At 43.9% G+C, this 16,673-nt stretch overlaps 1 protein-coding gene across 1 annotated transcript in view; it reads left to right on the top strand.

Moving 5' to 3' along the window:
- Positions 1-16,673, top strand: part of LOC120023555 (alpha-(1,6)-fucosyltransferase-like) — a 182,259-nt gene that overhangs the window by 133,212 nt on the left and 32,374 nt on the right. Inside the window, exon 3 of the mRNA XM_038967585.1 lies at positions 8,770-9,347. Coding sequence (XP_038823513.1) covers positions 9,145-9,347 — 203 coding nt within the window. The 5' untranslated portion in view covers positions 8,770-9,144. The remainder of the gene's footprint in view (positions 1-8,769; positions 9,348-16,673) is intronic.

Genomic DNA, 16,673 nt, shown 5'->3' on the forward strand with positions numbered 1-16,673 from the left:
CAGTAGAGCCTCACCTCTGTCTTCTATGATGTCAGTAGAGCCTTACCTCTGTCTCTTATGATGTTAGTAGAGCCTTACCTCTGTCTCCTATGATGTCAGTAGAGCCTTACCTCTGTCTCCTATGATGTCAGTAGAGCCTTACCTCTGTCTCTTATGATGTTAGTAGAGCCTTACCTCTGTCTCCTATGATGTCAGTAGAGCCTCACCTCTGTCTTCTATGATGTCAGTAGAGCCTTACCTCTGTCTCTTATGATGTTAGTAGAGCCTTACCTCTGTCTCCTATGATGTCAGTAGAGCCTCACCTCTGTCTTCTATGATGTCAGTAGAGCCTTACCTCTGTCTCTTATGATGTTAGTAGAGCCTTACCTCTGTCTCCTATGATGTTAGTAGAGCCTTAGCTCTGTCTCCTATGATGTTAGTAGAGCCTTACCTCTGTCTCCTATGATGTTAGTAGAGCCTCACCTCTGTCTCCTATGATGTTAGTAGAGGCTTACCTCTGTCTCTTATGATGTTAGTAGAGCCTTACCTCTGTCTCTTATGATGTTAGTAGAGCCTTAGCTCTGTCTCCTATGATGTCAGTAGAGCCTCACCTCTGTCTCCTACGATGTCAGTAGAGCCTTACCTCTGTCTCTTATGATGTTAGTAGAGCCTTACCTCTGTCTCTTATGATGTTAGTAGAGCCTTAGCTCTGTCTCCTATGATGTTAGTAGAGCCTTACCTCTGTCTCCTATGATGTTAGTAGAGCCTTACCTCTGTCTCCTATGATGTTAGTAGAGCCTTACCTCTGTCTCTTATGATGTTAGTAGAGCCTTACCTCTGTCTCTTATGATGTTAGTAGAGCCTTACCTCTGTCTCCTATGATGTCAGTAGAGCCTTACCTCTGTCTCCTACGATGTTAGTAGAGCCTCACCTCTGTCTCCTATGATGTCAGTAGAGCCTTACCTCTGTCTCCTATGATGTCAGTAGAGCCTTACCTCTGTCTCTTATGATGTCAGTAGAGCCTTACCTCTGTCTCCTACGATGTCAGTAGAGCCTTACCTCTGTCTCCTACGATGTTAGTAGAGCCTCACCTCTGTCTCCTATGATGTCAGTAGAGCCTTACCTCTGTCTCCTATGATGTCAGTAGAGCCTTACCTCTGTCTCCTACGATGTCAGTAGAGCCTCACCTCTGTCTCTTATGATGTCAGTAGAGCCTTACCTCTGTCTCTTATGATGTTAGTAGAGCCTCACCTCTGTCTCCTATGATGTTAGTAGAGCCTCACCTCTGTCTCCTACGATGTTAGTAGAGCCTTACCTCTGTCTTCTATGATGTTAGTAGAGCCTTACCTCTGTCTCCTATGATGTCAGTAGAGCCTTACCTCTGTCTCCTACGATGTTAGTAGAGCCTCACCTCTGTCTCCTATGATGTCAGTAGAGCCTTACCTCTGTCTCTTATGATGTTAGTAGAGCCTTACCTCTGTCTCTTATGATGTTAGTAGAGCCTTAGCTCTGTCTCCTATGATGTCAGTAGAGCCTCACCTCTGTCTCCTACGATGTTAGTAGAGCCTTACCTCTGTCTCCTATGATGTTAGTAGAGCCTCACCTCTGTCTCCTACGATGTTAGTAGAGCCTTACCTCTGTCTTCTATGATGTTAGTAGAGCCTTACCTCTGTCTCCTACGATGTTAGTAGAGCCTTACCTCTGTCTCCTATGATGTTAGTAGAGCCTCACCTCTGTCTCCTACGATGTTAGTAGAGCCTTACCTCTGTCTTCTATGATGTTAGTAGAGCCTTACCTCTGTCTCCTATGATGTCAGTAGAGCCTTACCTCTGTCTCCTACGATGTTAGTAGAGCCTCACCTCTGTCTCCTATGATGTCAGTAGAGCCTTACCTCTGTCTCTTATGATGTTAGTAGAGCCTTACCTCTGTCTCTTATGATGTCAGTAGAGCCTCACCTCTGTCTCTTATGATGTTAGTAGAGCCTTAGCTCTGTCTCCTATGATGTTAGTAGAGGCTTACCTCTGTCTCCTATGATGTCAGTAGAGCCTCACCTCTGTCTCCTATGATGTCAGTAGAGCCTTAGCTCTGTCTCCTATGATGTTAGTAGAGCCTCACCTCTGTCTCTTATGATGTTAGTAGAGCCTTAGCTCTGTCTCCTATGATGTTAGTAGAGGCTTACCTCTGTCTCCTATGATGTTAGTAGAGCCTTACCTCTGTCTCCTATGATGTCAGTAGAGCCTTAGCTCTGTCTCCTATGATGTTAGTAGAGGCTTACCTGCTGAGGCTGCTGAGGGGAGGACGGCTAATAATAATGTCTGGAATGGAGTCAATGGAGTGGTATCAACCACATGGTAGATGTGTTTGATGCCATTCCTCCCCTCAACAGCCTCCACTGGACTAGAGCAACCCCGATCACTCTGTATCAGCCCCAGCCAACCTCAGCCCTGGACACACACACACACACACACACACACACACACACACACACACACACACACACACACACACACACACACACACACACACACACACACACACACACACACACACACACACACACACACACACACACACACACACACACACACACAGCAACAATCTGCTGGGCTGGCTTGGCTAACTTACAGTACTGCGGTGGAAGGCACTATTGATGACTTCTCGGTTTCCCTCTTGTCCTGGTTTAGTGGTTTAGAGTTAAGCCCTGGAGGTGTGGCGCTGCACTAGTTCACTAAGAGAAGAGAATACCCTGTATGTGTGTGTGTGTGTGTGTGTGTGTGTGTGTGTGTGTGTGTGTGTGTGTGTGTGTGTGTGTGTGTGTGTGTGTGTGTGTGTGTGTGTGTGTGTGTGTGTGTGTGTGTGTGTGTGTGTGTGTGCGTGTTACTGCCTGGCTGGGTTCCCTGCCCTTCATAAGAACACAGCCCTGGCATCCTCCATTATCATGAATAACACAACATCCCTTTGGATTCTCAAATGTCACTTCTCTGTAGGAAATGGCAGTGCTCAACCAACCTTGAACTGCAGCCAAAATGCAAGATTCCCCCCAAAGCAAATGTCATTTTTCGACCGAGAAATAAACATTCATATCAGGGATGGGGAGATGTGTGGTGGGGGAGGGGTATAGGTCAAGTTTTTTACTGAGGATATCTTACGTGGGGTGTGCTACCTGGAGAATAGATGAATGAACAGAACAGAGCTCATGGCTGGGCCCTGGGTGGGTGTGGACTGTGGCAGTTCCATCACTGTTATAGAATCCCCATGAGAGACAGAGGTTCCATCACTGCTGTTATAGAGATACATACTTATACTCCTCTGCCTTAGAATCACATAAGGACAAGGTAGCCTTGTTTCTTACTATGCAGCATTGCATCATTATCTAACCTATACTGTGTATCATATTTTCAAAGAGAGAGAGAAAGAGAAATGGGAGAGAGAGGGAGAGAGAAAAAGAGAGAGAGAGAACAAAAGGGCTGCTCAGTAAAGCTAACTTTGATTAGGGTGCCAAAAGATGTCTTCCTTCCTACTCTCTCTCCTTTGCTGAATATTGATAAAGGCTAATATTTATAAAAGATGCAGTTCCTGTTTCCTGGTTACTGCTCTTCTCTTTGAGTGTGATGAGGCTAAACTGGGGCTCAGTGCTGTACTCAGCTCAATTATTCATTGGCTGAGAGAGACAGAACAAACAGAATTAGATTCCACCATTGACTGAGAGATGCAGAGCAAACTGAATCAGAAGCACCCTTTGGCTGAGAGGTAGACACAACGATTATCAGACTATGCCATTGGATAAGAGAGGGAGAACAAACTGAATCAGACTCTGCCATTGGCTGAGAGAGAAAAACCTTAAATCACATCATCAAATTATCATTAAAGTATAGCGTTTAATTTGATCACCTTGTTGTTCATCATCCACCTGTCCAGTGCTTGTAGCTCCAAGCCATCCATAGGATATAGTTTATATTACAACATACAGTTGAAGTTGGAAGTTTACATACACTTAGGTTGGAGTCATTAAAACTCGTTTTTCAACCACTCCACAAATTTCTTGTTAACAAACTATAGTTTTGGCAAGTCGGTCAGGACATCTACTTTGTGCATGACAAGTCATTTTTCCAACAATTGTTTACAGACAGATTAGTTCACTTATAATTCACTGTATCACAATTCCAGTGGGTCAGAAGTTTACATACACTTAGTTGACTGTGCCTTTAAACAGCTTGGAAAATTCCAGAAAATGATGTCATGGCTTTAGAAGCTTCTGATAGGCTAATTGACATAATTTGAGTCAATTGGAGGTGTACCTGTGGATGTATTTCAAGGGCTACCTTCAAAATCAGTGACTCTTTGCTTGACATCATGGGAAAATCAAAAGAAATCAGCCAAGACCTCAGAAAATAAATTGTAGACCTCCACAAGTCTGGCTCATCCTTGGGAGCAATTTCCAAACACCTGAAGGTACCACTTTCATCTGTACAAACAATAGTACGCAAGTATAAACACCATGGGACCATGCAGCCGTCATATCGCTCAGGAAGGAGATGTGTTCTGTCTCCTAGAGATGAATGTACTTTTTTAAAATCAATCCCAGAACAACAGCAAAGGACCTTGTGAAGATGCTGGAGGAAACAGGTACAAAAGTATCTATATCCACAGTAAAACGAGTCCTATATTGACATGGAGCGGCAGGTAGCCTAGAGGTTAGAGCATTGGACTTGTAACCGAAGGGTTGCAAGATCGAATCCCAGAGCTGACAAGGTAAAAATCTGGCGTTCTGCCCCTGAACAAGGCAGTTAATCCATTCTTCAATGCCATCATTGAAATAAGAATTTGTTCTTAACTGACTTGCCTAGTTAAATAAAAGTTTTTTTTAAAACAACCTGAAAGACCGCTCAGCAAGGAAGAAGCCACTGCTCCAAAACCGCCGTAAAAAAAAGCCAGACTACGGTTTGCAACTGCACATGGGAACAAAGATTGTACTTTTTGTAGAAATGTCCTCTGGTCTGATGAAACAAAAATATGACTGTTTGGCCATAATGACCATCCTTATGTTTGGAGGAAAAAGGGGGAGGCTTGCAAGCCGAAGAACACCATCCCAACCGTAAAGCACGGGGGTGGCAGAATCATGTTGTGGGGGTGCTTTGCTGCAGAAGGGACTGGTGCACTTCACAAAATAGATGGCATCATGAGGGAGGAAAATTATGTGGATATATTGAAGCAACATCTCAAGACATCAGTCAGGAAGTTAAAGCTTGGTTGTAAATGGGTCTTCCAAATGGACAATGACCCCAAGCATACTTCCAAAGTTATGGCTTAAGGACAACAAAGCCAAGGTATTGGAGTGGCCATCACAAATCCCTGACCTCAAACCCATAGAAAAGTTGTGGGCAGAACTGAAAAGGCGTGTGCGAGCAAGGAAGCCTACAAACCTGACTCAGTTACACCAGCTCTGTCAGGAGGAATGGGCCAAAATTCAACCAACTTGTTGTGGAAGTCTACCCGAAACATTTGACCCAAGTAAAACAATTTAAAGGCAATGCTACCAAATACTAATTGAGTGTATGTAAACTTCCGACTTCAACTGTAGATACTCTGAGAAGATTCATCCAATCTGTCCCAGATACAGACAGACAGTAGTGTAATATAGACTGTAGTGACTCGTGTCCTGTCCAGAGGGCGTACCTGTACATGTACTTGTACCTCACACTACAGAAATAGCAGATAGGCTCCTGCACTATAGCCATATTTACTGTACAGACTGTACGTACGGTACAGGGAAGTGTTCGTAACAGAGGCTGGTGTTGTAATAAAGGTGTATGATGTTAATTTGAGCCATTCTGAAATTCAAAGTGGAAGTTACAAACTTCAGAAGCCTTTTTAAACCTCAGATACACTAGGGGAGAGAGGGAGAGGGGGAGAGAGAGAGGTGAAAACTGTCTGCTAAACTCACTGCCAGACAAATGTGACAGACAGACAGACAGACAGACAGACAGACAGACAGACAGACAGACAGACAGACAGACAGACAGACAGACAGACAGACAGACAGACAGACAGACAGACAGACAGACAGACAGACAGACAGACAGACAGACAGACAGACAGACAGACAGTGAGGTTAGCATTAGCTGCTGGGCTCACTACACTCACTACTAGACAGAGAGAGGGAGAACAAACTGTGATCAGACATTCAGAAGGACAGAGGTGAATGCTAGCTGCTAGCCTCACCAGGCTCCCTCACCAGGCAGCAGCCCTCTCTGTCTGACAGGCAGGCATTATGACAGCACCAAGCAGGCAGCAGAAGGTCAGCAGAAAGTATATTGATTCATTCATTAAGTCTACCCTTTGATTGCCTCGGCCAAAAGCACTATCATACCCCCCAAAACCTCCCCTGTTATTGTAATGGTGAGAGGTTAGCATGTCTTGGGGGTATGATATAAAATGCTAACCTCCCCTGTTATTGTAATGGTGAGAGGTTAGCATGTCTTTGGGGTATGATATAAAATGCTAACCTCCCCTGTTATTGTAATGGTGCGAGGTTAGCATGTCTTTGGGGTATGATATAAAATGCTAACCTCCCCTGTTATTGTAATGGTGAGAGGTTAGCATGTCTTGGGGGTATGATGTAAAATGCTAACCTCCCCTGTTATTGTAATGGTGAGAGGTTAGCATGTCTTGGGGGTATGATGTTTGTGGGTCTGTAACTTTCTCACTCATCATTATTCACGATTCATTCAGGATGATCTGTAATCATGGTAACATCCACATTAATGTAGAAGTGTTTAGAAACGTATTATTACTTACAATAAAAGTGACTCCAAAATGACACAACACATTATTTACTATTCTTTTCTTTTGGCCGCAAAATAATCTGAAATACAACCTAAACAAAGAGCAAATGCATCCAACACGTGTAAACATCACAAGCTTGATGTAGTCATTGTGTGCAATGAATATGGGAACAAATACTAAACTTTTCACTACTTTAATACACATATAAGTCAATTTGTCTAAATACTTTTGCTCCCCTAAGATGTCTAAACGGTTCACCAGATATGGATGAAAATACCCTCAAATTAAAGTCATTATTTGATTTCAAATCTTTACTCTATACTCCAAACGTTTGGAGTATAGAGTCAAAAGAAGAGAAAGTGCTCTAGCAGCCCTGAAAAATCAGAATAAAAAATGATATCATTATTTTTTTTAAAAAGTCAAACAAAGTGCACTGGGCCTTTACTAGAGGACCTGTATTAGAGTCCTGTATTAGAGTCCTGTATTAGAGTCCTGTATTAGAGTCCTGTATTAGAGTCCTTTACTAGAGGACCTGTATTAGAGTCCTGTATTAGAGTCCTGTATTAGAGGACCGATATAGCCGTCTGTACCGCGTGCCCCAACAAAATGTTCACTTTCACTTACTAGGTTGAAGTAACTTAGATGAATTGAACTCAACATGACATTTTGATTGGACTTGATGACATATGTTAAGGCAGCAGGCTAACACAGGGTAACTTTGTTAAGTTGACTCAACCAATATTTGACATTGTATATGCTCCACACACAAATGTGTATCTAGTCTGTAACTAAGAATAATCAGCCGTACCATAATAATCCTTTGTCCTCCAAGAGAGCGAGGAGGAAGATGCCTCTCCATTGACAGCCACACACTCCTCCACATTTAACCCAGTTGTATTATGAGATAAAGGAACTACCGCTAGCTGCATGTATTCTATTTTCACTATTCTCTCTCACAGGCAACATCCGTTGGTTGTGCTCTGGTCACTTGTGGGTTTTTGTTGTGTTCTGTTGAGAGGTGGTGGGTTTGTATAGTGTTCTGTTGAGAGGTGGTGGGTTTGTATAGTGTTCTGTTGAGAGGTGGTGGGTTTGTATAGTGTTCTGTTGAGAGGTGGTGAGTTTGTGTTGTGTTCTGTTGAGAGGTGGTGGGTTTGTATAGTGTTCTGTTGAGAGGTGGTGGGTTAGTGTAGTGTTCTGTTGAGAGGTGGTGGGTTTGTGTAGTGTTCTGTTGAGAGGTGGTGGGTTTGTGTTGTGTTCTGTTGAGAGGTGGTGGGTTTGTATAGTGTTCTGTTGAGAGGTGCTGGGTTTTTGTTGTGTTCTGTTGAGAGGTGCTGGGTTTTTGTTGTGTTCTGTTGAGAGGTGGTGGGTTTGTGTTGTGTTCTGTTGAGAGGTGGTGGGTTTGTGTTGTGTTCTGTTGAGAGGTGGTGGGTTTGTGTTGTGTTCTGTTGAGAGGTGGTGGGTTTGTGTTGTGTTCTGTTGAGAGGTGGTGGGTTTGTGTTGTGTTCTGTTGAGAGGTGGTGGGTTTGTTTTGTGTTCTGTTGAGAGGTGGTGGGTTTGTGTTGTGTTCTGTTGAGAGGTGGTGGGTTTGTGTTGTGTTCTGTTGAGAGGTGGTGGGTTTGTTTTGTGTTCTGTTGAGAGGTGGTGGGTTTTTGTTGTGTTCTGTTGAGAGGTGGTGGGTTTGTGTAGTGTTCTGTTGAGAGGTGGTGGGTTTGTGTTGTGTTCTGTTGAGAGGTGGTGGGTTTGTGTAGTGTTCTGTTGAGAGTTGGTGGGTTTGTGTATTGCTCTGTAGCGAAGTAGACAATGCTGAACGGTGGGTTTATGTAGTGTTCTGTGGATTAGTGGGCTTCTCTGTTAACTGCTGAGGGGCTCCTGACTCCAGGTTTATCTGGTGAGAGGAGGAGAGGAAAGGAAGGGAAGGTTGGAAGGAAGAAGATAAGGGCAGTGGTTTACTGAGTTTGTCAGTGACTCTCCCTAACCTGACTGCTTTGTTTTCCCTTTGAGCAGAAGACCACTGAGAGACTGAGCCGTCTGTCAGTCAGTCAGAGGACTGCAGAGACACAGAGGGTGACACCAGTGAGCTGGCCAGACTACCAGAGCCCGGCTCAGCACAAGCCCAAACCAGCCTAGCCCAGAGAGGGCCCACCCAGGAAGGCAGGCCGCAACAATGGACCTCAACCCATCCTAACCCCTTGCAGGAACCATAGCCATGCATTAACTAACCCCACCAACCAAACCCCAACTGGACCACGCTCACCTCCTCCGTTCTCCCTACGCCCTCCATCGCCGTTCCAACCATGCTTCAGAGCCTATTGTGACGGGAGTGCTGCTCACCCTCCCATCCCTCACCCCTCCACCCCAGAGACCCCAGAGGGGTGAAAGATGCGGCCATGGGCAGGTTCGTGGCGCTGGATTATGCTGGTGCTCCTTGCGTGGGGTACACTGCTGTTCTACATTGGAGGACACCTGGTTAGGGACAGCGAGCATCCGGAGAGATCCAGCAGAGACCTGTCCAAGATCCTAGCCAAGCTGGAGAGACTGAAACAGCAGAATGAGGACCTAAGACGCATGGCTGAGACACTCAGGTGAGATGCATGGCCATGATTAACTGACACAGACTGAGTGTGGCTTTCTGTCCATTTCTGTCTTTCTCGCTCTGTGTTTCTCTTTCTCTCTGTGTCTCTCTCTTTCTTTCGGTCTCTCTCTTTCTCTCTCTTTTTCTCGGTCTCTCTCTTTCTCTTTGTTTCTATCTGTCTCTCTGTGTGTCTCTCTTTCTCTCTGTGTCTCTCTGTGTCTCTCTGTGTCTCTCTGTGTCTCTCTGTGTCTCTCTGTGTCTCTCTTTCTTTCTGTGTCTCTCTTTCTTTCTGTCTCTCCCTTTCTCTCTGGGTCTCTCTCTCTGTGTCTCTCTTTCTTTCTGTCTCTCTGTGTCTGTCTGTGTCTCTCTGTGTCTCTCTTTCTCTCTTTCTCTCTGTGTCTCTCTTTCTTTCTGTCTCTCTCTGTCTGTGTCTGTTTGTGTCTCTCTGTGTCTCTGTCTCTCTGTGTCCCTCTGTGTCTCTCTGTTTTTCTCTACTGTATCTTTTTTTTCACTCCCTCTCTCTCTCTCTCTCTCTCTCTCTCTCTCTCTCTCTCTCTCTCTCTCATTCCTCTCATCTCTCTCACTCCGTTTCTTCTTTTCTTTCTCTGCCTGCTATATCACAACTCTCTTCGTTCACCGTAAGATTGTATTTAAGTCTGTTGCTTAAAAGACTGGATTATAATGTATACTTTTCAAATTGAAAGTGAGATATTACGCATCATTACTTTACTATGGTGTTCACTCTCTGACCCAATAATCCCAGGCAGTGTAGATAATCTGTAATAATCTTACATTACTGAATTTCCTGGTTAAATAAAGTAGTCTTCCGAGTATCAAGAGTATTTTCTCTATATCATTATGAATCAGTACTTCACTGACCCATTGTTCCAAGCGTTGATGATCTGTAATCTTACTTTACTGTAGATTCTGGTTAGATTCTGTACTTCCTGGTTAGAAATTTACATTTTACATTACTGTAGTTTGCTTTCTAGTTAGATGAAGTAGTCTTACATACTGTAGTACGCTTCTTCTCGTTTCAGAATTCTCTATCACAGGCTAGCTGTTGGTTGTTCTTTGATCAGTGGTGGAGTTTTGTTTTTGTGGTGGATGTATTTTTTTTTTCAGCGTATTTGTGTAGTATTCTTTTCAGAGGTGGGTTAAAATATATATACAGTACCAGTCAAAAGTTTAGACACACCTACTCATTCAAGGGTTTTTCTTTATTTTTACTCTTTTCTACATTGTTGAATTCAAGGCACACTTAACCAGCATGGCTACCACAGCATTCTGCAGCCATACACCATCCCATCTGGTTTGGTCTTAGTTGGACTATCATTTGTTTTTCAACTGTACCAATGACCCAAAACACACATCCGGGCTGTGTAAGGGCTATTTGACCAAGGAGCGTGATGGAGTGCTGCATCAGATGACTTGGCCTCCACAATCACCCGACCTCAACCCACTTAAAATGGTTTGGGATGAGTTGGACTGCAGCGTGAAGGAAAAGCAGCCAACAAGTGCTCAACAAATGTGGGAACTTCTTCAAAACTGTTGGAGAAGCATTCCAGGTGAAGCTGGTTGAGAGAATGCCAAGAGTGTGCAAAGGTGTCATCAAGGCAAAGGGTGGCAACTTTGAAGAATCTCAAATATATTATATATTTTGATTTGTTTATTAACACTTTTTTGGTTACTACATGTTTCCATATGTGTCATTTTATAGTTTTGATGTCTTCACTATTATTCTACAATGTAGAAAATAGCAAAAATAAAGAAAAACCCTTGAATGAGTAGGTGTGTCCAAACTTTTGACTGGTACTGTACATCAGAGTATTTAATTTCTTTGCTGTCTACAAACCGTAACTAAAGCCACTAGAAGCAACACTAAAGCCACACTAGAACATGAGCACCATGACAACCACTGGTATGTGCCAGTGGTTGTCATGGTGCTCACGTTCTAGTGTGAGATGGCATGTTGTTATACATATGATAGACAGGGTACCAACATGGACTGATGGGCTGTGTCTAAAGACCAGGAGAAAAGTTGTTCTGTTATCGCACTAGTCATACGCCATATTATGGCCCTCAAAGCATGGCATATCAATTTATTCCAGCCTGAAACGCCTGTCAGTTGTTCACTGATACGGTCCGTTTTAACGATTCAAAAGGTTGTTCAAATTTAAGAAAATGATGTGAAGACAGAAGTGGTTTTTACAGCGAAGCCTGAGGTGTGAGCGGATTTTAGACACATTCACACATTTACGCTCAAGCTCACACTTACACTGGCATGCTCACACACAGCCATGCGCCCATTACACACACGCACACACCCTCTCTTTGTCTCGCTTTTTCCTTCAATTTCTCTTTCACAAACGGGAATGTACATAAGCACGCATGATTCCATTGTACTTAGGGTTAGGGTTAAGGTTAGGGTTAAGGTTGTGCTCTATTGAATGAAAGAGAGAGTGAATCTAAGGTCTGGTCTACACTGATACAAGGTATGTATTGTGTAAACTGATCCGATCTGATATTAATAGTAATGGTAATAGTAGTATTAGTTAAGCAGCTCCTACCCAGAGCTAGCAGCAGTAGCAGCAGTAGTAGTAGTAGTAATAATAGTAGTAGTAGCAGTAGCAGCAGTAGTAGTAGTAGTAGTAATAATAGTAGTAGTAGTAGAAGTAGCAGCAGTAGTAGTAGTAGCAGCAGTAGTAGCAGCAGTAGTAGTAGTAGCAGCAGTAGTAGCAGCAGTAGTAGTAGTAGCAGCAGTAGTAGTAGGTATAGTAGTAGTAGCAGCAGCAGTAGTAGTACTAGTAGTAGTAGGTATAGTAGTAGTAGCAGCAGCAGTAGTAGTAGCAGCAGCAGTAGAAGTAGTAGTAGTAGCAATAGGAGTAGTAGTAGTAGTAGTAGCAGCAGCAGCAGTATGAGTAGTAGTAGTAGCAGCAGTAGTAGTAGCAGCAGCAGTATGAATAGTAGTAGCAGTAGTAGTAGTAGTAGTAGTAGTAGTAGTAGTAGTAGTAGTAGTAGTAGCAGCAGCAGCAGCAGTAGTAGTAGTAGTAGTAGCAGCAGTAGTAGTAGTAGCAGCAGTAGTAGTAGCAGCAGTATGAGTAGTAGTAGTAGCAGCAGCAGTATGAATAGTAGTAGCAGCAGTAGAAGTAGTAGTAGTAGTAGTGACAGCAGCAGTAGTAGTAGTAGTAGTAGTAGCAGTGGCAGCAACAGTAGTAGTAGCAGCAGCAGCAGTATGAGTAGTAGTAGCAGCAGCAGTAGTAGTAGTAGTAGTAGCAGCAGTATGAGTAGTAGTAGTAGCAGCAGTATGAGTAGTAGTAGTAGCAGCAGTAGTAGTAGCAGCAGCAGCAGTATGAGTAGTAGTAGCAGCAGCAGCAGTAGTAGTAGTAGTAGTAGCAGCAGCAGTAGTAGTAGTAGCAGCAGCAGTATGAGTAGTAGTAGCAGCAGTATGAGTAGCAGCAGCAGCAGTAGTAGTAGTAGTAGTAGCAGCAGTATGAGTAGTAGTAGTAGCAGCAGTATGAGTAGTAGTAGTAGCAGTATGAGTAGTAGTAGCAGCAGCAGCAGTAGTAGTAGTAGTAGTAGCAGCAGTATGAGTAGTAGTAGTAGCAGCAGTATGAGTAGTAGTAGTAGCAGCAGTAGTAGTAGCAGCAGCAGCAGTATGAGTAGTAGTAGCAGCAGCAGCAGCAGTAGTAGTAGTAGTAGTAGTAGTAGCAGCAGTAGTAGTAGCAGCAGTAGTAGTAGCAGCAGCAGCAGTATGAGTAGTAGCAGTAGCAGCAGCAGCAGTATGAGTAGCAGCAGCAGCAGTATGAGTAGTAGCAGCAGCAGCAGCAGTATGAGTAGTAGCAGCAGCAGCAGCAGTATGAGTAGTAACAGCAGCAGTAGTAGTAGGAGCAGCAGCAGTATGAGTAGTAGCAGCAGCAGTAGTATGAGTAGCAGCAGCAGTATGAGTTGTAGTAGCAGCAGCAGCAGTATGAGTAGTAGCAGCAGCAGTATGAGTAGTAGTAGCAGCAGCAGTAGTATGAGTAGCAGCAGCAGTATGAGTTGTAGTAGCAGCAGCAGCAGTATGAGTAGTAGTAGCAGCAGCAGCAGTATGAGTAGTAGCAGCAGCAGTTGCAGCAAGGGTAGTAGTAGCAGCAAAAACAGAAATATCACATTGGCATAAGAATTCAGACCCTTTACTCAGTACTTTGTTGAATCACCTTTGGCAGCGATTACAGCCTCAAATCTTGGGTATGACGCTACAAGCTTGGCACACCTGTATTTGGGAAGTTTCTCCCATTCTTCTCTGCAGATCCTCTCAAGCTCCGTCAGGTTGGATGTGGAGCGTCACTGCACAGCTATTTTCAGGTCTCTCCAGAGATGTTCGATCGGGTTCAAGTCCGAACTCTGGCTGTGCCACTCAAAGACAGTCAGAGACTTGTCCTAAAGCCACTCCTCCATTGTCTTGGTTGTGTGCTTAGTGTCGTTGTCCTGTTGGAAGGTGAATCTTCGCCCCAGTCCGATGTTTTGAGCGCTCTGGAGCAGGTTTTCATCAAGGATCTCTCTGTGCTTTGCTCCATTCATCTTTCCCTCCATCCTGACTAGTCTCCCAGTCCCTGCCATTGAAAAACATCCTCGCAGCATGATGCTGCCACCACCTTGCTTCACCGTTGGGATGGTGCCAGGTTTCCTCCAGACGTGACGCTTGGCATTCAGGCAACGAGTTCAATCTTGGTTTCATCAGACCAGAGAATCTTGGTTCTCATGGTCTGAGAGTCTTTAGGTGCCTTTTGGCAAACTCCAAGCAGGCTGTCATGTGCCTTTTACTGAGGAGTGGCTTCCGTCTGGCCAATCTATCATAAAGGCCTGATACGTGGAGTGCTGCAGAGATGGTTGTCCTTCTGGAAGTTTCTCCCATCTCCACAGAGGAACTCTAGAGCTCTGTCAGAGTGACCATCGGGTTCTTGGTCACCACCCTGACCAAGGCCCTTCTCCCCCGATTTCTCATTTTGGCCGTGCGACAAGCTCTAGGAAGAGTCTTGGGGGTTCCAAACGTCTTCCATTTAAGAATGATGGAGGCAACTGTTTATTTTATATTACATCAGCAGTTGTCACAAAGTTCTTAACAGATACCTATCAGGCTTTGGTCAAAGTAATGCACTATAAAGGGATGCGATTTGGTACACAGCCTGAGACTGAAGAAGTGTGCGGAATCTTTCTGAGGAAGTGCAGTAATGAGACTACTGGCTGCTCTAGTAGGACCCCTAGAGAGAGGAGGAATGTGGAGAGACACTGTGATGACAGAACCATGCAGAGACAGGGGAGGAGATGTAGAATCCTGTTTGACCAAGACAGCAGTGTGTGTGTTTACCAGCAGTTGACCAAGCCTCAGTGTGTGTGTTCACTGTAACGCCATAAGTGATAGTCGGTCAGGGTCTGAGGACGGGTGGCAGATTGTATTTGTATTTATTATGGATCCTCATTAGCTGTTGCCAAGGCAGCAGCTACTCTTCCTAGGGTTCAAACACATTAAGACACTTACTGTACATATAAAACAAAAGATAAAACAGTACATCATATAACATTATTACACCACTACATATCTACAATACAACATGTTTAATACCACAATACAACAATATTACAATGTATGAGTGTGTAGAGTGCGTGTGCTAGTGTGTGTGTGTACGTATGTGTGTGTCTGTTCCTATGGTGTATCTATTCTCAGTCCTTGCTGTTCCAAAAGGTGTATTTTTATCAGTAAAAAAAAAAAAATCTGATTCTCCTGCTTGCATCACTTACCTGATGTGGAATAGAGTTCCATGCAGTCATGGCTCTATGTAGTTGGTGTTGTACTGTACTGCATGTGTCTGCCTGGTTCTCATTGTCTGTGGATCTTGCTATAGGCTCATCTGTTGAAGCTGAAGTATGTTGTTTTGGTACCCCAAACTGACCCTGTTCAATTTAAAACTAGTAACCAGGTTCCCAATAAATATTACAAAACATTCTTCCAGATTAGTGAAACAGGTGATGTTTTCTACCAGGAATCCTTTAACCAGGTTTGAATAAGAAATGAAAGATAACTGACTGGTCGTTATGGTATCTCTCTCACTCCAGAGTGGCTGTCTGCCTGCCTGTCAGACGGCCTTTGTGTGAATAGCAATAGAGGGAGGGAGGGGGTAAATGGAGGAGTGAAGGAAAAGAAGGAGAGATGGAGACAGAGAATGAGACTTCCTTTGTGTGTAGCGATGGAGGGATGAGGTAAATGGAGGAAGAGAAAGAGAAATGGGGGGAAAAGTGGAGGCTGGCCAAGAAGGTCTCCTACAGATGACTAGGTGTTGACATTCCTTCTTCCTCTGCCACAGCCAGCAGACCTTATTATCCCTGTAGCTCACCATTCTACTCAGGAAGGCACAGAAGAATTTATAAAACAAACACTCTGCTCATTGTGTGTGTGTGTGTGTGTGTGTGTGTGTGTGTGTGTGTGTGTGTGTGTGTGTGTGTGTGTGTGTGTGTGTGTGTGTGTGTGTGTGTGTGTGTGTGTGTGTGTGTGTGTGTGTGTGTGTGCGCGCTGCAGTGTGTGTGTGCTGCAGTGTATGACTGTAGCCTGGAATATTGCCTCTGATATACTCCTGACAGTGATTCATTTAGACACATACATGATGTAAATCACTGTTGGGACTGGGAGCATGTCAGAGTCGCAGACTTCACTTCGATCATTTTTCAGGGACTTTTTATCTGTCCTTCATCTGAGCAGGGTTTTGAGTGTATTTTCTATTTCGTGGCAGTGGCGCGACTACATCGGACGATCATATCTAAAGCCAGACACATTAGCAAACATATTGCTGTAGCTATGGTGACAGTAAAATGAATGTATTAGACGTTAAGTCCATTAGTGTCACCTGAAAATACATTCCGGGTGACACCTCATGAAGCTGGCTGAAAGAATGCCAACAGTGTGCAAAGCTGTCATCAAGGCAAAGGGTGGCTACTTTGAAGAATCTCAAATATAAAATATATTTTCATTTGTTTAACACTTTTCTGCTTACTACATGATTCCAAATGTGTTATTTAATAGTGTTGATGTCTTCACTATTATTCTACAATGTAGAAATAAGTAAAAAATAAAGAAAAACTCTGGAATGAGTAGTTGTGTCCAAACTTTTGACTGGTACTGTACCTCTCACTTCCCTTCCCACAAGCTGACACTCAACCTACATATCCCACCACTCAGCCTACATATCCCACCACTCAACCTACATATCCCACCACTCAGCCTACATATCCCACTACTCAGCCTACATATCCTACCACTCAACCTACATATCCCACCACTCAACCTACATATCCCACCACT

The sequence above is a fragment of the Salvelinus namaycush genome, chromosome 28, assembly GCF_016432855.1.
Source record: "Salvelinus namaycush isolate Seneca chromosome 28, SaNama_1.0, whole genome shotgun sequence".
Taxonomy (NCBI): domain Eukaryota; kingdom Metazoa; phylum Chordata; class Actinopteri; order Salmoniformes; family Salmonidae; genus Salvelinus; species Salvelinus namaycush.